Below are 25,389 nucleotides of genomic sequence, written 5' to 3' on the forward strand. Positions count from 1 at the left end.
CTTACAGCACGCACGGAGATGAAAAAGGTATGGACTTATCTAACTCTGGGGGATACGGTGAATAAGCTAAAGTCCCAAAAAGTCGAAGTGTTCCTTTAATCATGAGTTAATAATGATGTGCCCCCTCAAGTAAAGTCATGAAATAATGATGCCTTAAAGGGATAGTTCACTTTGAAATTAAATTTTGGTATGTTTTAGCTTACCTCAAGGGCATCCAAGATGTAGGTGTCTTTTTTTCCGCAGTAGTTTCAATTTTGATATTTTTAGGTCAAACCGTTCTTGTCTGTCAGTCATATAATGCAGGTCTATGGTCACCACCTCAAAGAGCATGCACAGAGAAGTCCAAATTAAACAATTCCCCATCGTAAGTACACATTGATGGCCTAAGACACGAAACGAGCGGTTTGTGTGAGAAAACGAACAGTATTTATACCGGTTTTACCTCTTGTACACAGCCACGTCCAAGTGATCTGAGGGCGCGGGCGCGGGCGCTTCGGTCTGCGCAAGCGCCGGAAATGATCTCTCGCGCGTGTACGTCACTCATTGTTTACACAGAGATTTCGGAAGTGTTACCTTTCACTGTGAAGATCTAAACAGATTTAGACGTACAGGAAATCGCAATGGAAGACGATTTCGATATATCAACAGACAACGTTGAATTTTTTTCACAACCATATTTATGTAAGTAAAGCTACACGAACATGAATACACACTGTGTATTATTATTATTATTAGTAGTAGTAGTATCAGTGACTGCACCCTTATGAGTAGTACACATAGTTTCACATTGGTTTGACTGTTGCGCTGTCAGTCAACACCCCCCCCCCCAAAAAAAAAAAAATTTGGTTTTACTAACTTACATCAAAAATACATTTTATTGCTCATTTCATGTAATGCCAGCTTTACAAATAGAAAGGACACATACAAAGACGTTGTTCACATACCTCCGTTGGATGCGAAAACACCATAGGCACAGCTGATGATGTCAGTACTATGCGATCCACTCCTTAGTTTATAAAATCATCAGGAGAAAAATTATCGCTGCAGACCCTCCTCAACTTTAGTAAGTTTATGGGTGTGTTGATATCCAGCCGAAGAGCGATCAACCATAACTTCAAGAGAGAAGGCTTATAAATTGGGAATTCGTGAAAACTCACCACTCCCGGATGAGTTCGCACGAGCATACATACTTGTTTTCTTTTACGTCGGTTTAAACATCCCAGATAAGCGCAAATTAGTACCATTTCTATTAGCCGTCTTACCTACAATCTCTGTTCTGTGTAAACAATGAGTGATGTACACGCGCGAGAGATCACTTGGACGTGGCTGTGTACAAGAGGTAAAAACTATATAAATACTGTTCGTTTTCTCACACAAACCGCTCGTTTCGTGTCTTAGGCCATCAATGTGTACTTATGATGGGGAATTGTTTAATTTGGACTTCTCTGCGCATGCTCTTTGAGGTGGTGACCATAGACCTGCATTATATGACTGACAGACAAGAACGGTTTGACCTAAAAATATCAAAATTGAAACTACTGCGGAAAAAAAGACACCTACATCTTGGATGCCCTTGAGGTAAGCTAAAACATACCAAAATTTAATTTCAAAGTGAACTATCCCTTTAACAAGCCTTTAGTTGATGTTAGTGTATGGTTAGTTAATCATGAGTTAGTAATGATGTGTCCCTCAAGTAAAGTCATGACATGATGCATTAACAAGCCATTAGTTGATGTTAGTGTATGGTTAGTTAATAATTAATTAATTATGATGTCCCTCCTCAAGTCATGACACAATAATGCACTTACAAATCATACGAAACTAAAATATGAATAAACATATACAATAAGAATGTCATCCTTATTCCTTTACACCCATGCTACACAAAAACAAAGATACAAATGATGTGTAGTTCTTTTATTTTTATTTATACAATTAAACATATATGGACTTAAAAGAAAGCCCAAACATACATGTAAAGACACACATAAGGCACGTTTACATGCAAAATAGGGCATGAGCTATAAGCTAATGCTAATCGAAGTATATACATTTCAACAACTAAAAAGAGTTAATTACTGTACATAATCTCCTGAAAACTCCAAAATACAACATACATGCAAACATGTCTTTAATAATTAATTTTTTTTACCAAAGCAGTCAATATTTATGAGATAAAAATAGCATTACCAAAGGAAAACAACTAATGTGCCGAGCGAGCACCGGGTGCTCCACTAATGACTGTCCCACAATAAACAAACCCTACATACTGTACTTCCGGGAAGAAAAGTAGCTATTACTAAACATAGGCCTACATTAACAATAAAGATCAGAAAACGGTTTAGTTATTAGTTTATTTTCCATGTTTGGATCTGTGTAAATAATGGCTAAATAATCATTCCAAGTATTTGTCACAATGCTGCAGATGGCAGATTATGATATTACAGTTTAAATTATGGCAGTATTAAATTATATGTTTAATTAAAATGTAGATTAGTTCTTATTTATTCTTACAGAGCCTGATTGATTTAGTTTACCCCTAAACGTTAATTAAAGCATTATCTATCTAACCTGTACTAACATGTTTAAGTCTACTGTTATTCTTGCATGAATCATTATGACTCCTGTCATAGTTAAGGATCGCTCTTCAGTGGTTCATGACTTCACTAAACATGAGTTCATGTTGAAGTATTCAGGAATTAGTACATGATTATTCATTCCCTGTTATTGTAAATTGTTACCTGTGAATCTAACAAAACTTTTGCTCGCTGTGACACAGAACAATGCTTTTTAATATGAGTCCCTAGATTACTTGATTTGGTGAAACTCTTCCCACACTGAGTACAGTCGTACGGCTTCTCTCCAGTGTGAACTCGCTCGTGTGATTTTAGAGAATCAGACTGAGAGAAACTCTTGTCACAATATGAGCACTTGTAAGGTTTTTCTCCAGTATGAATTCTTTGGTGCTGTTTCAGATTGCCTGCTGTAGTAAAGCTCTTCCCACAGTCACAACACACATGATCTCTCACTTCATTATGTGTTTTCTGGTGCTGTTTAAAACAGAAATGCCGAGAAAAACGCTTTCCACAGAGAGAACACACATAAGGCCTCTCACCTGAATGAACTTTAAGGTGATCTTTTAGATTTGATGATGAAATAAAATCTTTACCACACTGATCACAGTTGAATGGCTTATTTCCAGAGTGAACCCGCAGATGATGACTGAGAGTTGATGAACGAGAAAAAGTCTTTCCACACTGAGTGCATGGATACGGTTTCTCTCCAGTGTGAATTCTCATGTGTGTCTTAAGGTTTCCTTTCTCTATGAAACTCTTCTCACACTGAGTGCAGTTGTACGGCTTCTCTCCAGTGTGAATTCGCTTGTGTGATTTCAGAGATTCAGACCGAGTGAAACTCTTGTCACAATATGAGCACTTGTAAGGTTTTTCTCCAGTGTGAATTCTTTGATGCTGTTTCAGACATTCAGCTCTAGTAAAGCTCTTCCCACAGTCACAACACACATGATCTTTCACTTCATTGTGTGATTTCTGGTGCTGTTTAAAACTGTCCGGCCTTGAAAAACTCTTTCCACAGAGAGAACACTCATAAGGCCTCTCATCCGAATGAACTTTCAGATGATCTTTTAGATTTGATGATGAAATAAAATCTTTTCCACACTGATCACAGTTAAATGGTTTTTCTCCTGTGTGAATGTGCAGATGATATTTGAGACCCGATTCACCAGTGAAACTCTTTCCACACTGAGTGCATGTATACGGTTTCTCTCCAGTGTGAATTCTCATGTGTATGTTAAGGTTTCCTTTCCGTGAGAAACTCTTTCCACACTGAGTGCAGGTGTGCGTCTTGGCTCTTGTTCTTTGAATTGTAAAGTTACGATGTTCCTCCTCCACTTCATTCAGTTCTTGTCTTTGCTCTTTCACTCTCACCTGGTCTAAAACACAGAAATACAGTTAGAATCAGTTCAAGTGAACCCTTATTTAATAGCAGAAAGCAACAGAGATCAGATCTTTCACTTTTTGTTCTGTCATTCACTTGTTAATATAGTAAAATATGTTAATATAGTAAAATACAACTAGGGCTGTCGCGATAATGGTAAATGGACTGCATTTATATATAGTGCTTTCAACAGACACATGACCAGCAAAGCGCTGTACATATTGCCTCACATTCACCCATTCATTCACTCATGGCAGTGTCAGCCATGCAAGGCGCCATCCAGCTCGTTGGGAGCAGCTGGGGTTAGGTGTCTTGCTCATGGACACCTCGACACTTGGTCACGTGGAACCGGGGATTGAACCACCAACCTTCCGGTTTGTAGACAACCTACATGAACCACTGAGCCATTGCCGCGATAACCGCGCTATTGAAAAGCCAACCGCAGAGCAATGCAAGTAACCGCAATGTTCACACGTTTTCTTTTTTATAAGGCTATGCCCTACTTGTTTTTAACTTCGTGCATGTATATTGAATGTTAAATAGGCTTTGCGGATTTGCACTGAAGCCTAAAAGACAGTGAATGAGAGAGATCAACTGAGTGTGTGCGATTACCTGTGTCTGTCTTTGAGGTGAAGTCATATATATTCGTGAAAAGGTTGAGGTATCCAAGGAAAACAAAATATTTGTTGTGTCATCCTTTTAACGTTTAAGGGTATTTATCATGAATGGCATCAGTGTCATCACTGGTCAGCATCCACAGCGCCAGGAAGCCACGGGGAAAAAAGATCAGCGAGTCACGTATTGAATCAATGCCATTGGTCTCTATTAAGTGAAGCTTCAGCGTTACCCATGTGACGCATTGCTGGTCAGCTGAGCCTTGAAAAGTGGAGCTCAAAGTTAAAAATAATTAATGCCTAGTTTCATTACTATCTTTTAATGAATCAACGGTTTAACCCTCTGGGGTCTAAGGTGTTTTTGGGGTCCTTGAGATGTTCTGACATGCCCTGACATTTGTGCTTTTTTTCAGTTGCTCATAAACACATTAATGGCCAATTTGTAATTACACTCTATTAAGAACAGCGCTACCATAATATGTGAGCAACATGTATGTACATGTTTGTATTTTTGAGAGAATAATGTTTATGCATGGTTATTGAAAAAAATGATTCAAGTTTCTGAAATAAGGCCACAAAACACATAATAAATATGTGTCCACAAGACTTGACTAATGGATGTTATCGCCTAGAGTTTTTGCTTCAAAATTATCTGAAAATCATCCTGCCTAATCATTCACATAAAACAATACATTGATTTAAATGTGTAAGACACTTTTTGTTTGATAAGGCAATATGCGTGTGGGCGTGAACTATCATGAATAATGAAGTGGTTCACACCTGAGGAGCCAATAAACTGCATAATGAGCTGCATAATGAGCCTTTCATTCAGGTGTGTAACTGAGCCACAAGAAAGAAAACAAGGAGAAAATAAATAAAATATATATAATACAAATTGGTTCACAGTTGGAAACACAAGGTAATATACAAGATAAACATTTCTAGTAATTGTTCAGTGATTCTCATACTGTATTTTCAGAAAGTTTTGGAATATATCCTCTCCTAAATGTGTCACTAATAAAACACAATAAAAATAATTTAAAGAGAGGGCTAATATTGACCTTTTAAGATGTAGTTTACATCAACCTTGTAAATATATATATTTGCCATTTTATTAAAAAGGTTACAATTTCAACAACAATTAAAATTAACAATATTTCAAGTGTAATCTTTCAAAGTTAAGGATTCATTAGTTTGAATATAGCCTACATTGGAACAAACACTATAATCATAATCATTTTATATATATGTATATATGTATATATATATATATATATATATATATATATACATACACACACATATACATCTTAGTTGATGACTTTATTTTTGACAAAACATAATATATATATTTAACATATGAGCAGAAAAAATAAAGAACTTACCTATTCCTCAGTTGGATCCATTGCTCCTCGAAATGAAAAGTACATGAGTCTGATTAAACTCTGTGCGTTTTATCGAGCTGATGTGGGCGTTGACACGTTTGCATGGATCGCCTCAGATCATTTGCGTTTGAATAGTGCGTGCTCTGCGTTGGTGTGGTCACATTAACACTTAATGAGCTTTAATGAGCTGAGATGGGAATGACTGACATTTCTCATGCCTGTGTGTCTGTATGCCTGTTTGACTGATACGTTGAGTTATAGTTCATTTTTGTACGCATTTCAGAATGACTTCATTGACAGAGAGAAGGCAGAACTCGCATCATGTTTATTTTTCAGAGACGCTGTTTAGTTTCGATTACTGAAAATGTACTCATTTTTGTGCATGCTGACCACTTCATAACACTTTTTATATAGCAACAAATAAATATAAATAAATCAATATAAATAAATAAATGGCGATAATACCGCATACCACGCTATTGAGCCACTCATTTTCACACAAATTCCTTCACCGCGACAGCCCTATTGACAACTGCTATAAAGGTTATGATCATTTGGATGTATTTCTTCATCATTTATCATTCATATACTGCTTATTAATTCACATCTACCAAAGCAGTCAACAATGAAGAATCAAGAATGGACACCAACCTATTTGTTCCTCAGTATCTTCATGTTTTATTCTGGATGGTTCTGGATCCCTCATGTCTTCAATCTCCTCTTTAATAAACTCCATCTTTAACAGTCACACAGATTTCAGCTGCTACTCCTGGAGTTTGTCCTTCTCTTGTAGGATGATGGGAATATTCCCAGTATTTATTGGTGAATTGTTGTTGGAGGTGCTTCACTGCAGGTATGAACTGTGATCATTGTGTTTTTATCCAATCTGCATTTAAAAAGTACAGAGTCATGTTAAACTGAGCAGCTCTTTGTCTCCAAAAGTTCCCTGTTTTTAGCACATTAAGGCTGAAACAAACTACAGCATCATCACCTTTTAAATTTCACTTCAGTTCTTGTCTTTGCTCTTTCACCTCCATCTGGTCTGACACATTAAACAAGTTGTTAGAATGAGTTCAAGGAGGATAATGTGAGTTTTCAAGTGAACCCTGATTTGATAACAGAAAACAAGTGAGATTTGTTTATCAAATATTATATTTTTGATGTACCAAAGGTTAGTTTAGTCATTCTCTTGTTAATAGTCAAAATATAAATGACAACTGCTGTACAAGATTATGATGTAAGTGCATTTATATTCCCAAATTATTTGCTTATTTTTCACAGCTCATCTAACAATATATTAAGCATTTGAACTAATTGAAAAAATGCATGCTTTTTTGTGCGTGTAGAGGGTAACTATAGAATTAAACGAGAGAATCTGGTTATTCAGATAATAGGCTAATTTTTGTTGTCATTGAACTTTCATTTTACAAATCAAATTAAACACCAGTGAATTTTTTTTTACAAACATGTCTTGTAAATATATAGCAGATTTCACCCAGCAACACAAATTAACCACATCTGCAGTTTATTGACATAGGACAATAGGGCTGCACGACATACCATTTTAAAGGGGTCATATAATGCCATTTTTGTACAAGCTAATATGATTCTTTAGGGTCTAAATTAAAAGTTTGTAATATACTTTAATTAAAAATTCTCATTAGTATTGTAAGAAAACACTAATTTTACCTGGTCAAAAACAGCTCTGTTTTCAGCACGCCGTTTCAGTGCATGTGTCTTTAAATGATAATGAGCTTTGCTCACCCCGCCCCTCTGTTCTGTGGGTACACCGTATTAGACATTCTCTATTCTCTGACCGTATCTAACACAATAACCACGTGTTATTCGTTATAAACGTGGGATTATGAATTATATTGAGAACGTCGTACATAGAAAACATGCCGTAATGTACCCTGAGTGTAAACCTTAGACGCATTCATCGTGAAGCCTGCAGCAAGGTTTGCAAATTTCGCAAAGATTAATATAAATAGAAATACTAATATAAAGGTTAATAAAACATTACACTCACATCTTCTGGAGGTTCAGCAGGAACACGTTGGTACCGATCCGTTTTTTCTCGTTTGTGAAGCTGTCTGGTGTGAAATGATTCGCGCAAACATGAAAGCACAGACGATCGTGGGGAATCCCCGTGAGGGAATCCCCGCGTCAATCCTTTGGGCATATCGCTTCAAAAACAAAACTCAGCCACTGCTTCTTCAACGGCTCGGATTTAGGAACATCCAAATGACTGCTGTGTTCCTTATTACATCTAAGAACAGAACACCACAATCGCTTAGACACCATTCTACTCCAGCATATCAACAATGGCGGACTACTATGACGACGGCTGTCACAGCTTGCTCAGGGCGGTCTTGTGTTGAAACACGGCTGTCAATCACAATAGCGGGAGGGGCGTTGGATATTATGACGTCACAATATCGAACGGCTTGATTTCAGAGATGGTCAAACATATAAGGAGATTAAAACAAAACCACTGGATGGATTTTTATCATGATAGGATGGTTGTGTACAGGCACTGCCAACAGACATTTCAGTGCAATCAACTTGTAAAAGTGCATGTACCATTATATGACCCCTTTAACATCGATATCGCGATGTGCGCATCCACAACAGTCACATCGCAGGATGTGCGATGTCAAGTATAGGTATCGTAGTTGACCCGTGATTCATGATCAGTAAAGGCCAGCAGCTCCCCGGACCGTAATGCTTGTGATTCACAGATTAATTGCAAAGTTTAACCATCATAGAATGAAAAGTTATCATTTGCATGTAGGGCTGGGTATCAAGATTGATACAAATTTTTAGGTACAGACCATATTTTGACTATAGAACTTTTGTAACTTTAAGGATTAATCTATATATAATTTAAAATTCATGCAATGCAAACTCTTTGATAACTTTATTCAATTTATGTATATTTCCTACCTCTTAGACATTCAAGTATACTGTATGTTGTTTCTACATTAAATTGGAGATTAACTGGGAAATTACTACATTATAAAATATATTAAAAACAAGTTTTTTTTTTAAATGGTGAACATATCAGAAAAAAATGTATTAGTTAATTTTTGCAATTGCTAAAAATTAAAAAAGAAACATGATTAAGTATTCATGTTTCTCTTTGTTTAATATTAGCCTAATTATTATTTTTTATTCAATATCTGCACAATTAATGTGTATTTAGCCTGCCTCTGCCATCCAGCACCCCCCAGGTATTTTCAGGTTAGCCTATATGACAATGTGTAGAACATTTCTTTGTTGTGAGGCGAAACCAGAAAAAAAAAAAAAAAAAAAGTGCAAAGCAAGTTGTTAGCTAGTTGCCATTGTATTCAATTGTATATTGTAGAAAATTAGACTATTTGTTAAAAAAAAAACATTTTTTATTGCTTCTTTTTTTTTTTTATTCTACTTTTTTAAATTGATACAATTGATACAATTATTTGGTCGAGCAAAGAAGGATTTTCTCACAAAGCTTTGAAATCCAGTGGTAAAATCATAGTGTTCGAGGTAGGTAGTCGGTGAAGGTTCTCTTGGTGCTGACGGTCGCCCTGGTGAGGAGGAGCTGGGTGGAGTGGCTGAGGTGGAGGGGTCTGAAGCCAAGGCTGTTCTGCCGCCCTTTGATCCTTTTTCTCCAGCCTCGGGTGAGTCTGGAAGAAGTGACGCGCGACTTAAAGTCCGCTTAGCGCGACTCCAAATGGAGACACGCGAACGGGCAGAAGACCGTTGGGCTGATTTTGAATTCCGACTCGAAATCCGCAGATTAGAAATCGAGGCGGAGACGCAGATTAAGCTGCGTGAACTTGAACTGAGTGCAGCAAAAGGGACACCTGTTCCAGTCGTGCAACCCTTGCAGGCCGCTGATGCTCCGATGGGGGCTGGGTCGGTGGGAACCACCTTTGAGGTCAGTAAACATATTTCTCTTGTGCCGCAGTTTCGAGAAACAGAAGTCGATTCCTATTTTAGCGTGTTTGAGCGGATTGCATCCACACTACATTGGCCTAAAGAGGTTTGGCCGTTGCTGTTACAATGCAAGTTAACCGGTAAAGCTCAAGATGTTTGCGCTACGTTGTCCTTAACGGATAGCGTGAATTATGAAGTAGTGAAAGCTGCGATTTTGCGTGCATATGAGCTGGTACCTGAAGCCTATAGGCAGCGTTTTAGGAATCATAAGAAAAATTCCAGTCAGACCTTTGTTGAATTTGCGAGGGAGAAAGGCATTTTGTTTGACAAGTGGTGCACATCTAGTAAAGTAAATGATTTTAAAGACGTGCGTGAGTTAATTCTTTTAGAAGAATTTAAGAATTGTATACCTGAGCGTGTTGTCGTTTACTTGAATGAACAAAAAGTGACGTCTTTATCTCAAGCCTCTGTTCTGGCAGATGAGTTTTCATTGACGCATAAAAATGTGTTTGCTTCTGCGCGTTTTGAGAAAGCTGCTGTTCAAGTGAGCTCGAGTAGTCCGTCTCGACCAAAATCAGTTAATCCAAAATCAAAGGAAGATCGAGAATGCTTTTATTGTCACAAACCTGGCCATTTAATTGCCGATTGTATTGTGCTGAAACGAAAACAGTCGAGTTCTGTACCTAAGAGTGCTGGTTTTGTAAAAGGGATTGATTCTAAACAAATTTAGTGTAACGACAAGCCTGAATCCAGTTACGTACCTTTTCTGATGGAAGGGTTAATTTCCGTTATGGGAAATTCTGAGGAACGGATAAGAGTTCAGATGCTCCGTGATACTGGGGCCATGCAGTCCTTTATTAGTGCAGATGTACTGCCGTTCTCGAAGCAAACCTTTTGTGGCAGTCATGTTCTAGTGCAGGGCATAGAGATGGGTCTCGTTCAAGTTCCGTTGCATCAGATTCACTTAGAATCAGAATTATGGGAATTATTATTATTATTTTAGGGAATGATTTAGCCGGTGGAAAAATCATGCCCTTGCTGGAAGTCCTTGACAATCCAGTTGCGCTCGAACATCCTGATGAGTTATCACAGTCCTATCCGGAAACGTTTTCGACTTGTGTAGTGACACGGGCTCAAGCTCGTAAAGTGGATGCTGATGATTTGGCTACATCTTTTATCGCACCTGTTTTTATTAATGATGTTGTATCTGACGAAATTAAAACTGTTGAAAATTCGCATGTTCCAGATACTCCGAGTGTAAAGCTGCGCGTGACGCGCGAGAGACTTATTGTTTCTCAAAAACAGGATAAAAGTCTTCAGAAGTGCTTTGTTGCTGCTGTTTCCACAGAGAAAGCTCAAGAGAGAAAAGCTGCATATTTCGTTGAGGACGATTTATTGATGCGTAAATGGTGTTCGGATATTGCAGATGATGTTGAATGGAGTAGTGTGTGTCAGATCGTGATTCCCTCATGTTATCGACAACAAGTTTTGTATCTAGCTCACGATCATGATTTATCCGGACATTTAGGGATTAAGAAGACTTATCACCGAATTTTAAGACACTTTTTTTGGCCTAGAATAAAAGCTGATGTCACACAATTTTGTCGCACCTGCCGCACCTGTCAGATCACTGGCAAACCGAATCAAGTCATTCCGTGTGCTCCACTTATTCCAGTGATAGGAGAACCGTTTGAGCACGTTATCGTCAACTGTGTCGGCCCTTTGCCTAAGTCTAAGACCGGTAATCAGTTTTTATTGACAGTGATGTGTACTGCAACTAGATTTCCTGAGGCGATGCCATTGAGAAGAATCACGGCACCTGTCATAACTAGAGCACTTGTTACGTTTTTTTCTACGTTTGGTTTACCAAAAATTGTGCAAACAGATCAAGTCACTAATTATCTGTCGAAAATCTTTACTCAAGTGTTGTCTAGTTTAAATGTTTCCCACAGGATCGCAAGTGCCTATCACGCTGAGAGCCAGGGGGCACTCGAACGTTTCCATCAAACGTTAAAGTCAATGCTCAGAAAGTACTGTATGGAAACAGGGAAAGAGTGGGATGAGGGTGTACCATTACTTTTATTTGCGATCAGAGAAGCAGTTCAGGAAAGTCTTGGATTCAGTCCTGCTGAACTAGTATTCGGACACACTGTCAGAGGACCTTTGAAAATGCTCAAAGAGAATCTGTTGTCTGTTGAGTCTAGCCCGAAAATGAACGTGCTGGATTACGTGAGTAAGTTCCGTGAGCGCTTGCATCAAGCTTGTTCCGTGGCAAGAGAGTCACTTGAAGTACCTCAGGGTAAGATGAAGGGTCACTATGATCGTAAATCTGTGCAGCGTACCTTTAATAAGGGTGATCAAGTGTTGGTGTTGCTGCCTATGGTAGGGTCTGCTTTATCAGCACGGTTTTCTGGACCATATGAGGTGGTAAGGAAACTTAGTACTACAGATTATGTAATCGGAACTCCAGATAGAAAAAGGAAGACTCGGGTGTGTCACGTGAATATGCTAAAGACTTTTTACAATAGAGAAGCTGTCCAGAATGTGTCACTTGCAGAAGAAATCATTGCTCCTGTGTCATCTCCTTTGTCATCTCCTGTGTCATCTCCTGTGTCATCTCCTGTGTCATCTCCTGTGTTCGCGTGTGCTGCTGTCGAGATTACTGATCCGGAGGATGATGGAGTTGTTCTTCGTCACACTCATCAACAATGTGCTCGACTTAAGAATTCTGAGGTATTATCTGATCTTATATCTCATGTATCTCATTTATCTGAACAACAAGGATGTGATATTATGCAGTTGATTGATGATTTTCCTGCTTTGTTTAACGATGTACCTTCTCGCACTACAGTTTTGGAGCATGACATTAATGTGGGTGATGCTGCTCCGATTAAACAGCATGCGTACCGCGTAAATGCAGCGAAAAGAGATGTGATGCGAAATGAGGTTGAGTATCTAGTAGAGCATGGACTTGCTCAGTTCAGCTGTAGTCCCTGGAGTTCTCCATGCTTCTTAGTGCCGAAGAGCGATGGCACAGCGCAATTTTGTACTGATTACCGAAAAATAAATGTGGTGACTGTGCCCGACTGTTTCCCTTTACCGCGCATGGAAGATTGCGTCGACAACCTCGGTTCAGCCCGTTATGTCAGCAAGTTAGACTTGCTAAAGGGCTACTGGCAAGTTCCTCTTACGAGTCGTGCTTCCGACATTTCCGCGTTTGTCACCCCTAATAGTTTTCTTCAGTACTCAGTAATGGCTTTCGGCATGCGTAACGCTCCGGCCACTTTTCAGCGGCTTATTAACATCGTGTTGTCTGGAGTACCTAAGTGCAATGCATACTTGGATGACTTAGTAGTTTACTCGACCGATTGGATAGAACACATTTCGTCATTGCGAAGAGCGTTTGGAGCGTTTGGAGAAAGCCTCGTTGACTTTAAATTTAGCCAAATGTGAGTTTGGGCAGGCCACTATTACGTATCTCGGGAAGGAAGTCGGTCAAGGGGAAGTGCGCCCGTTAGAAGCAAAAGTTACAGCTATAGCTGAGTTTCCTGCTCCAACCACTCGACGAGAGCTCCGTCGATTTTTAGGGATGGCTGGCTATTATCGTGGCTTCTGTAGAAATTTTTCGATGGTTGCACATCCATTAACTGCGCTTCTTAGTCCATCCCGTACGTTTCTATGGTCTGAGGATTGTCAACATGCTTTTAATACGATCAAGGATCTTTTGTGTAATGCACCTGTTTTAGCCGCACCGAACTGTGACTTTGCTTTTAAACTCGATGTCGATGCGAGTTCTGTTGGTGCTGGAGCTGTGTTGATTCAGACAGGTGAGGATGGAATTGATCATCAGGTCTTTCATTTTTCACGGAAGTTCAACAAACATCAGTTGAATTATTCGACGATTGAGAAGGAGGCATTAGCACTTTTAATGGCACTTCAATATTTTGATGTGTATGTCGGATCGAGTAACATTCCGATCACCGTGTTTACAGACCATAACCCTTTCGTTTTTTTATCACGTATGTATAATCAGAATCAGCGTCTGATGCGCTGGTCTCTGATTGTACAAGGTTACAATTTGGTAATTAAGCATAAGAAAGGTGTCGAGAATGTGATAGCCGACGCGCTATCTAGAGTTGCCCATGGTGGCATTTGAGCGTATGTATTTGAACAACTATGTGTTTGAGCTATCCCATGTAGTTGATTCTTAAGGGGGGAAGTATTACGTTCCACGTGTGTTTTGTTGTGTTTTCACTGGTCTGCGCACGCTAGTATACTTCGCACGTGTTGATTGTTTGTACTCATTATCTCTCTCTGTTTCTAGCTCGCTCTCGGCTCGCAGGCTGCTGTGATTGGCCTAGCGGGACGTCACTCATCATTGGGGCGGCGCCTGGGAGCCAATCAGAGTTGTCCAGCTGGGTTCAAAGGGATGGCGTGTTCATTCATGCTCTCTCTCTCTGAAGCGACCATGAGCTCGTGTAGCGGTTTGAGTTATCCAACATGTGAATTGAGATCCTTATAGTGAAGTCTTGCTCTTTGTAGTGGAATGAGATGTGTGCTTTGTGCTCGGTTTATTTGTACCTTTAGTACTTGTTATGTTTAAATCTTAAAGACAATAGTTTTGATGTGTGTCCAAGTTCAATGCTATGGGGTCCTGTAACACGGCTCTTTGGGAAAGAGAACGACAGGTCAGTATGCCGCGGTATACATATTGCCCGTAGTGTTGTTTATTTGTTAGATACACTATGTTATGAGTGAGCGCCACTCTGTGTATTGTTACGGCTCAGTTTTGTTTTGGGTTTGTTCTGTTGTTTTCTCTTTTTCCTATAGGCTGCCAGATAAGGATCCACACCTGTGTTGAATTTGGAAAGCAGTATTTAAGATGGCTGTCCTTTGTGGGAAGGAGTTCTGACCCCTATCCTGCAGTTGTGCTCAGGAGCTGGACCTTCATATTGTTTTTCTCTTTATTGTTTGTTTATTTTTTGTTGAACATCTATTTTCTTTATTATATAACCCCTAGATGTAAAATAAATATTTTGTTTAATTTAATTTTGGACTCTGATCCCTTTATTTTGTTACTTCCTTGAGCCGGAATGTAACAGTATGTTTTGTTTTAGTAGCTAGTTTATTTAGGTGTCGGATGCACCGAAGACTTCGGTTTTCTTTTCACCTTTTTCTTTGGTTAGGGTTAGGTTTGGTATAAGGATTGTTTTGTTATATTCTGTTCTTTTCTTTGGCACCACTTTTTGGTTCTCTTCCCATTTATTGTTGTTTGCTCATTTATATCTTTAAACATTGTACATAGCGCATTTCACTTCCTTATTCCTTATTACTGAACTGGACCTAGTAGCTTCGGCTATGTGTTAATAAAATCCAGTTTGTCTCTTTAAGTTGAGTCTGTCATGTGTTTTTTCCACTTTATTCAGCCATCAGCAGTAATAATAAAATAAGTGTTGCGAAACATCTCCTAGACTTTAAAAGATCGTAACACATAGCTTTAAAAAAAAAAGGCAAGGGAGGAGGTCACGTGACCCATGCGCGCGATGGTCGAAGGACTCTGATGCTCCGTCCAAACCTCCTTCCTTTTCCTAAATAACAATATATAGAATTGACAGCCAGCTTTTTTTTTACTCTGTATAGTGTCAGTATAATGTACGGAAACAAAAAACAGGACTCCTCGCCGTCCACAACTCCCTCCGGGAAGAAAAAGATGAAGCTAGCGAGCACTGAGGCTAATCTGACGGACGCCATTGCAGAGGCGCTTTCAAAACAACAACTCGCCCTTGAAACTACGATTCAAAATGCAATTCGGATGGCTATGGAGGACGTGAAATCCTCTTTGATCGAGCTCCGCCAAGAAGTGCAATCCCAAACCAACACAGTACGAGACTTGGGTTCGAAGGTAGACAAGATTCAAGGTGAGACGCGACAGATGAAGAAGGATTTGAACATGTGCACAACAGAGCAGCAAAACCTCACCTTGAAAATTGCGGAGTTAGAAGACAGGTCTCGCCGTAATAATCTACGTCTGGTGGGGCTGCCGCAGGGTCGGGAAGGGGATGATCCAATTGGCTTCCTTCAAAAGATGCTCCCTATCTGGATACCCGCGCTGAAGAGGAAGGGATCGATCGAAATAGACCGCGCACACAGAATCTATGGCTCCGGTAAATCCCGCACTTTGATCTTTCGCGTGCTACGGTACCAGGATCGACAGGCGATTCTTCAGGGAGCCAGGGAAGTGACGAAAACCGAACCAATTCGTGACCAAGAGTCTATACTGCGTTTTTTCGCAGATTACAGTGGGTTTACCTCCCGTAGACGACAGGCCTTTGGAAGTATTCAAAAGGAATTGCACACTCTGGGAATTCCAAACTTCCTCATATACCCCGCCACTCTTCGTGTCAGCTTTGGTGGTAATCAACACTCTTTTGATTCAGTCAAAAAAGCGGAGGATTTCTTGGTGGAAGCTCGTAATACTCCTGGATCGAGCGCCAGACGTAAATTGTCCTTTTATGGTCCAGAGCCACCTCCAGAGTCTATGGCTGAGTAAAATGAGTCAACCGTGATAGAAGCGAGTAACTTGCACCGATAATGTAAAGTGCTAGCAATGTTGAACGACTCATTTCAGAGGAGTTCTGTTTAGTTTTTTTTTTTAGTTTTTTTAGTTTTTTTTTAATTGATCAAACGTTTGTATTTTGTTTTATTTATTTTATACATATAATATACGGCTGTCACTACTGTTTATACCTTGTATACTTCGTTGTTATACTACATACTTCATGTTCAATGGAAGAGAGTGTTTGACGTTCTGTTGAACGACGGTGGATGTTGTCACGGGCCCTTATAATGATGGGGGAATTTGCGGTCTCTAATGGGTTTTTTTTGTTCTTGTTACTTCTATTTACCTCTTACAATGTTTTAGTTTTGTCACAGGTTAAACAGATACATTTTGGTTTTGCAAATCGTATTAAAATTCGTACCTTTGTTTCATTAAATTATGGATAAATTAAAAATTATTTCACTTAATATTAGAGGTCTTAACAGTCCAAATAAGCGAGCTAAATTCTTGATCTATTTGCGCAGGAAAGCGATTGATATCGCTCTAATTCAGGAAACTCATCTAAAGAGAGCAGATGTTCAGAGATTACAGAATAAATTTTATAAAGTTGTAGCCTTTTCTACTGATAACACTAAAACCAAAGGTACAGTTATTTTGATTGCACGTAACTGTAACCTCAAGATTGACAGAGAAAGTCAGGATCAATCTGGCAGGCTTGCATATTTTTGTACAAACATTAAGGGGAGGAAAATAGCCTTTGTATCAATCTATGCTCCTACAATATTTGAGACAAATTTTTTCCCACATGTAACTAATCATTTACTTTCATTGATAGACTATTCTCTGATTATCGGAGGGGATATGAATGCGGTGATTGACCCTGTATTGGACAGATCTTCTTCCTGTAGTCAAGTTCAGATTAATTCCTCGGCTGCGCTTAATGATTTCGTAAAAACGCTAAATTTGGTTGACGTTTGGAGATCGGGGAACCCCTCGAGTAGAAATTATACCTTTTTCTCGGCACGACATCTCTCTTTTTCTAGAATAGATTATCTACTATGCTCCAAGGAACTTTTGAACTCTTTTGACCAGACAATTATACTACCAGCTATCCTTGCCGATCATAATTCTTTAATGGTAGAATTTGAATGTGCTCCATTTGCTGAAAGATCTCCGCGGTGGCGTTTTAATATCTCTCTTTTACAGAACAATCAGTTCGATGAAGACTTCAAAGCCGGCCTGTCCGAATTTCTTTCATTTAATATTGGTTCGGTTGAAGACCCTATTTTTGTCTGGGAAGCTACGAAAGGTTTTATCAAAGATTTTTCTATAGCCTTTGCTACTAACGTAAAAAAGGCACATAATCAGAGAATTGACCATTTAGAAAAAGAATGTCAAAAACTTGATTTGTCACTAAAATCTTCTTTCTCTAATTCAAATTATAAGACGCTTCAGACCCTTAAAGCGGAATTGAACGATCTTTTGAGAAGGAAAGCAGAATTTGTGATTCACAGAACCAGACAGTCCTATTACTTTAGTGGTGCCAGACCGAGCAAACTTTTAGCCTTAAGACTGAAACAAAATCAGGCAAAAGCCTACATTGAAAAAATTAAGCACCCTTCTAAAGGACTGGTTGGAAATAGCAAAGAAATTAATTCCTCATTTTCCGATTTTTTTTCCAAACTCTATACGTCTGAACTTAATCCCTCAAGTTCAAGTTGTACTGCCTTTTTGCAGTCTCTTACTCTACCTCAACTTAGTCATGAGGAAGCTGAATCTTTAGGACAGCCAGTTACTTTGGAGGAACTTAAAGGGGCGTTACAAGGTGCTAAGAAAGGCAAGGCGCCAGGCTTAGACGGGATCCCTGCAGAATTATTTCTTAAATATTTTGATCTTCTCGGACCTGTCTTCCTGACTGCCATCCACGCGGCAGTAGAGGTGGGTGCTTTTCACCTGCAGATGAATACGGCACTTATATCGCTGATACCCAAAAAAGGGAAAGATCATACAGATTGTGCAAACTACAGACCCATTAGTTTGTTAAACACTGATATAAAAATGTATGCCAGAATTCTCGCCTTGCGACTACAGCGATATGTGAATTTTTTAGTCCATCCTGACCAGTCTGGCTTCATTCCTAATAGATTAGCGGCGGACAACATTCGGAGACTATTGCACGTCATTCATGAATCCCAGGGTTGTCCCACTCCAGCTGCGGTTCTTTCGTTGGATGCAGAGAAGGCGTTTGACAGGCTGGAGTGGGACTACCTCTGGTCTGTTTTGGAGGTGTTCGGTCTGGGCAAAGGCTTCATAAACATGATAGGGTAAGTGTACCCATTAAGCCCACCAAAATCTAAGTCTAGGTTTTTTTCATAGATATTGACATAGTTTATAAGAAAAATTATTTGTTAAAATGCAAGATTAATCTCTCATTTGAAATTGTATTAATTAGTTGATGAACATTTTAGAATATAAAATTAAGATAATTTAGGAATAAAGTCAGAAGTCTGGCATGGGCTTAATTGGTACTTTTGGCACCATTTAAGCCCGCATGTGTTCCAAATAAGCCCACATCATCACTGATTCACAAAATATAAAAAAATTAAATGATTTTAAAGAAGTAAAACATCAATATATTTATTTAGTGACAGGGAAGTATTAAAAAATAATAATTTTGCTAATGTTTGATTAGAGCCCAGGGTATGATGGGTTGGTGTTAGTGGCCGGTGGTCTGGAGCTTTAAGTTGGCTTGACTGGAGTTGAAGCTGGAGTCAAGCTGGAAGTTTGACCGGGTGTATCTCGGGAGCCAAGCCGAGTTAGGGCTCCATACTCTGGGCTTAGGGGGGCCTCCTAGTGGGCACCCCACACAGGGAGTCTGGAGCCTTAAGCCAGCTTGGCTCCCGAGTTATGCCTGGTCAAAGGTGGAAGTTAAACTGGGTGTATCTCGGGAAGGAAGCTGAGTTGGGGCTCCAGACTCTGGGGTTTCAGAGGGTCTCCTAGTGGGCCCCCCACACCGGGAGTATGCAGCCTTAGGTCGGCTTGACTCCGAGGACTGTGGGGAATATAGGGTCCCTCTGGGAGCTCTCCATGCCCGGAATATCAAGCCTTAACTCAGCTTGGCTCCCGAATTATGCCCAGTTATACATAAAGGACTTTAGGACAAAACGGGCTCTATCTCATTTGAATGAATGTGTGTAATTTGTGTGTAAGTAAGGTAAGGGTAAAAGGTTAGTAAGATAAAAGCACACAAAGACACGTTATCATTAAACACTTTCAGAAAATGAATCAGTTTGCAATTAGAGGGATTCCTCATTGAAACACATAAGGTGGGCTTAAATGGTTCCACAGTGAGTAATGGTGAAAAAAGACAATGTTTTCCTTTAAAAATGTAAGATATGTTTACAAATACATGCATGGAGCTTAAATATACTGTGAACTAAGTATCAGTAATTTTCATTGTGCCCACATTAAGAAATGTTACGTTTTTTTCATTCAAGGTTAGCTTGTGTTGGCTCTAGTTTGCATGCGTTTTGTGGCACTGTACCATTTAAGCCCATCTTTAAAAAAAAGTTAATTTATAAAAGAAATCTTCTCTAAAAAACAATTTATGATGTATTTATTAGTAAATTAATGTAAAATGAATCACAAAACATTTATTGTTTGCAGTTCACATGCTTAATTCTTTGGCAGTCTATCTTTCTGTAAGGCTAATGGTTTGACCTAGAGATTAGCTTTGAACGCAAGCTAATAAAACTCATCTTTCAATTTAAAAGAAAATGATATAAAATGATGAAGTACTATTTGTTCAAACACAAAAAACAATACATTTATCTCTTATTTTACATAATATCAATGTAATTTCCAAAGAAATGGCTGAAAATTGCAGAAATGTGTTGATTTCTGAAGGGTCCCGAAACACCAAAGTTTTGGGGTGACTTTGTGTGAGATCACCTGAGACAGCATGCACATCGGTGGGGCTAACTCAACATTGCCAAATGTGATTGGTATGCAATAAAAAATGTCAGGGAAGTAACAAATCACTGGATTGGTTAAAATAATAAGCAGCATAAAATATTATTTTCTCTTTTTTCTATTTGACTTCAGAGTTGAAAGTGGGCTTAAAGGGTACATGGGCTTAATGGGTACACTTACCCTAAGAGTTTTATATAGTAACCCCACGGCATCTGTTATGACTAATGGAGTACATTCTTTACCCTTTAATTTACAACTAGGCACAAGACAAGGGTGCCCATTATCCCCTATGCTATTTGCAATGTCACTCGAGCCCCTAGCCCAACTGATAAGACAGGAAAATATCTGTTCAATTTCAGTTAACTCTCATAAGCAACATATATCACTCTATGCCGATGATATTTTACTGTTTATCTCGGATCTTCAAGTTTCATTTCCCCAGATACTGAAGGTATTTGAAAAGTTCAGTGGGCTCTCTGGGTACAGAATTAATTGGGATAAATCCTCTTTGCTTCCACTTAATAGCATGGCTAAGAAAGTTAGACTACCTTGTAATATCTCCATACAATCTTCACTAAGTTACTTAGGCATTGTTGTTCACTCTTCCCTCCATGGCATACCTGATGCCAATTATCTACAAATTCTAACTAAGGTTGAACAAGATCTCCAAAAATGGACCTCATTGCCATTATCATTACATGCCAGAATAGCGAGTGTTAAAATTAATGTTTTGCCACGAATCAATTTTCTTAGCTCCATGATTCCGTTACCTGCGCCAAAAATGTTTTGGCACAAACTCAATTCTAAAATTCGTAAATTCATCTGGAATGGCAAGCAACCCAGATTGAAATTTGAAACACTGCAGCGTGCAAAACATAATGGAGGATTAGCGCTTCCGAATTTCGAATTGTATCATAGGTAGGGCTGGGCGATATGGCTGAAAACTGTATCACGATATAAGTGTTTCATATCGGTCGATATCGATAATTATTGATATTTTTTATGACATATTTAAAATAAGGACCAGTCCAGGAGACAAATACATTACATTTAAAGATTTTTTATTTTAAACTTTCTGATTATAATCCCATCAGTTATAAAGGCAGAAATGTCAACACGACCATGGAAAACACTCTGAATGAACACTTAACAATTATCTCTTAACATTAAGGTGCAAAATTAAAGAATACGTAATAAATGCTTTATAAAGGGGTGGGCGATATGGCAAACATATAATATTACGATTTTTTTCAGGAAAATCACGATTAATGATTTTATCACGATTCTTTTTTATGTTGGTTTTACTATTTTGTGGCTGTTTTTAAAATATGGACATTAGTTTGGCTGTAATGCTCAAAGCCTTAGGTAACAAAATGTAAAATAAAAAAGAATGGCAGACAGGGGCGAAGATAAAAAAGTTCTCATTATGTTCTTTGTTATTAAATATTAAGATCAAAGATACACATTACACGTACATACAACCTAATATACAGATTAAATAAACAGTGCTTTATGTTTTCAGCTACAGTAGGTGTATTTAACAGTAGCATTGAAGAAAGTAATTAAATGAACAAATATGAAAATAAAACAAAACAGACTACACTGTATAAATTATACATTGATACTTATTAAAGCTACTATTAAAGTTATCAGTCAAGAGCAGTGAATGATTTTCTCTTTGCATTTTGTTGTTTTATTAACATTAAAGGGATAGCTCTGTTTACTGTTTGGATAGCCACATTCTTCAAAATATTAATATTTGAAAATATAAGAAGGAAATTAATACAGGTTTGGAACAACATTAGAGTGCGTAAATAATGAGAGAATTTTAATTTTTGGGTGAACTATCCCTTTAAGGCCAAGCGGCAGCGTGTTTACTATTACTATACTGTCTCTTTAAGAGCTGCGCGCGACGCGTCTAATATACACGCATTTGACAAGCAGATTTTCTCTCAATTTTCTCAAGTTTGCTTTCACTTTAGACATATCCGACTAGTTTATGTAAACCTTGTGTGTATATAACAGTATTAGCACAATAAGACTCGAAATATAGTCCAGTATCCAGGCGCTGGTAGACAGAGTGCATGTGAGCTTCACATGTACGCGCTGAGAAACGCACACGTTAAAACAGCTCATAAGCACGCGAATAACAGAGAAACTGACGATGGTCTTGCATAATTTGCAGACGACATGGTCTGACTACGGTCAGACTTGAAGTCAGGCGAGCTGACTTTTCCTGTTTTATCAAAAATCGCTGTATCACTACACGCCGGTTCTGTTACTGAAGAATCCAACACGAGACAACAATATTGCGCAACCATACTGACTGGCTGTTGCGTGTCACCCCCTACGTTGCAAGGTTACCAGAGAGTTGAGTGCCTTTGTTCATGCAAGCAAATTTGCTTTCGCAACCTCTGGTTTCTTCCGACGAAGAAAAAAAAAAAATTATCGAACGTTTTATCGAACGCATTTTTTATTGATATTGAGTACGTGTCTATCGCGATACATATCGTTATCGTTTTATCGCCCAGCCCTAATCATAGGTCCTCTCAAATCAAATTCATTAAGGATTGGCTAGACCCGCTCTCTAGGGTTCCTTGGAGAGAGATAGAGGAGAGCTTAGCTGGCAAATATAGGTTACAAGATATACTGTTTTCTGGGCTAAACAACAAGCAATGTTTGCAAGCTTTTGGTCCAATCATGGCCTACACAGTAGTCAATTTCAAACTTATGGAAAAATGTATAAATTTTTCGCATATTTGGCACACCCATACACCTATTTGGTATAATAATAATATCCGTTCGGGAGGTAAACCATTTTTCTGTAGAGACTGGATGCAGAAGGGTATTTATACATTGAAAGATATTGCTGGTCCTAAACGCTTGTTAAGCTTTCAAGAACTGTGTGAGAGGTATGGACCAGAACCCTCTTCTTTGTTTTTATATCTGCGCCTAAGGTCGGCCATGAAGGCCTATGGGGTGCCCTGGGGGGAAACACTTCCTTTACATCCGATCATTGCTTGGTTTGAGTCGTCCTCTTCTAGTCACTTTACTTCATGGATGTACGGGAAGGCCCTAGAGGCTTCAGCAATTCGCCTAGCTATAAAGCATGCTTGGGAAAGAGATTGTGAACAACGGGAGGATGTCACTGACTGGGGAAGAGTATGGCAGAACATTTTTACTTCATCTAGGAATCCTAATCACCAACTGATTCACTATAACTTCTGTCACAGAACTTATTGGACCCCACTCAAAAGACATCGTATTGACTCCTCCTTCAGTCCTTTTTGCGATAAATGTCCTGACCAACAACTTGGTTCCTTTTTCCATATGATGTGGGAATGTGAAAAGGTTAAACATTTTTGGACTGAGGTAGGTGGTATCTTATCGAAAATCATTGAATATCCAATCCCGGTGACACCCTCTGTATTATTACTTAATGATGACTCTCAGTTTGACTTCTCTAAGTTGCAAAAAATTGTCTACCTGGCCGGTTTAACGTCTGCAAAAAAACTCATAGCTCAACACTGGCTCCCACCACATACCTTGGATATTTTCAAGTGGTTGTTTCAACTTCGGGACATTATAATGTTAGAAATATCCACAGCTCGGGTGAACTTGGCTCAAATCTCGACACTAAAAATATGGACAACAGCTGCTGATAAGGTCTCCGAGTATATTGCGCAAATTAATGTTTAGGACTCAGTTTGAACACTTCAACACTTTATCCCATTTCGTTATTTTATTTTATTTTTTTATTTATTATTATTATTATTGTTATTATTATTATTTTTTAATTTTTTTTATAAATGTTTTTATCATTCCTGTGACTGTCTTTCTGTAGACTTATCTGTCCATTTTGTACCCCATTATAAAGTGACCGCGGGGTGGGGTGGGTGGGATTGGTAGATGGGTTGTTGTTTTGTTGTGTTTCTGTTTGGCATGTTTATTTTTTTATGTTTTTATTTTTTTTTAAAAAAAAAAAAAAAAAAAAAAAGGCAAGAAAGGATGACAGTGTCCGTCTTCCACCACCGAAGACCAAATTTGAGTGTTGTAAACAATTGAGAAAGGAAATGGATGCACATCATTCATTATATTGGATCTGTGCATTTGTCTAAATATACTATACTATAATATATATAATATACTCGTAGCTGTTTGTCACCAATGTTAATCAAACAACAAAAATGAAAGAGAAAATTACTTTTGCTGGTCTAACAAAGATAATTAATTAAAATTAATTATATTTAATTTTTACAGTGAAGACTATATGCAGTGTTATTTTACATTTGATTATTCAATGTCTGACTCTGTACCTGAATACAGTTAATTTACCTGAATTTTTTTCATCTATATATTTGTTCTATAGTATTTATATGTGCTTGTAATTTGTTTATTACTTTCTATACATTTACTTCATTAAAAATCAGCCCAGTCATTCTAGAATGATTCATTCTTTCCAAATAGACCTATTCAAGTCATCTGGTGAAACATCGCAGAAAAATAAAATAACGAAATGTATTTTTTTTTCCCAAAATCGTGCAGCCCTAGAGACAATCAACACACACACTTCTTCAGATTCACAGTCTTTCAGCTGAAGGATGCATGAGAAAAGACATGTTAATTACCGTCCTCCCTAACAGTAACTGCAATTCATCTAAAACACAGGTCACACATGGCTATAAACATACATTAACATCAAAATGAAAATGAAAGCTAAACCAATTTAAACGAAATTTCCACAGACTCAATCCACCAGAATGATATGTGGCGATTTTTTTTTTTTTTAAAGCGCGTTAATAAAATATAATAACTTACATAAATCAGTCCACAATAGAAAACAGTCCAGGGCAGGCAGCAAAGAATCACGAAGAGAATAAACAGTCCAAGAGTAATCCACGGGAAGACAAAAACACAGGCAGAAACGCTCAGAGATGTTCACCAGGGCAAAACAAAACCTCTCAATGAGGAACTTCTTCTT

The 25,389-nt window shown here is 38.4% G+C and overlaps 1 protein-coding gene across 3 annotated transcripts; it reads right to left on the bottom strand.

Annotated features, from left to right (window-relative positions):
- Positions 1-1,916: 1,916 nt before the first annotated feature.
- Positions 1,917-25,389, bottom strand: LOC311296634 (uncharacterized protein). 3 transcript variants are annotated; one of them, XM_084418497.1, is made up of 4 exons: positions 25,227-25,389; positions 6,948-6,998; positions 6,608-6,842; positions 1,917-3,952 (listed from the first exon to the last, which is right to left on the bottom strand). In XM_084418497.1, the coding sequence occupies exons 3-4, from the start codon at positions 6,690-6,692 to the stop codon at positions 2,715-2,717; spliced, it is 1,323 nt and encodes a 440-aa protein (XP_084274623.1). In that variant the 5' UTR covers positions 6,693-6,842; positions 6,948-6,998; positions 25,227-25,389; the 3' UTR covers positions 1,917-2,714. The 3 variants fall into 3 exon arrangements, with proteins under 3 accessions (XP_084274623.1, XP_084274624.1, XP_084274625.1); XM_084418498.1 differs by lacking the exon at positions 6,948-6,998; XM_084418499.1 differs by lacking the exons at positions 6,608-6,842; positions 6,948-6,998; positions 25,227-25,389 and adding an exon at positions 4,570-4,890.

This window comes from Rutilus rutilus (genome assembly GCF_951802725.1).
Source record: "Rutilus rutilus genome assembly, chromosome: 9".
NCBI classification, from domain to species: Eukaryota; Metazoa; Chordata; class Actinopteri; order Cypriniformes; family Leuciscidae; genus Rutilus; species Rutilus rutilus.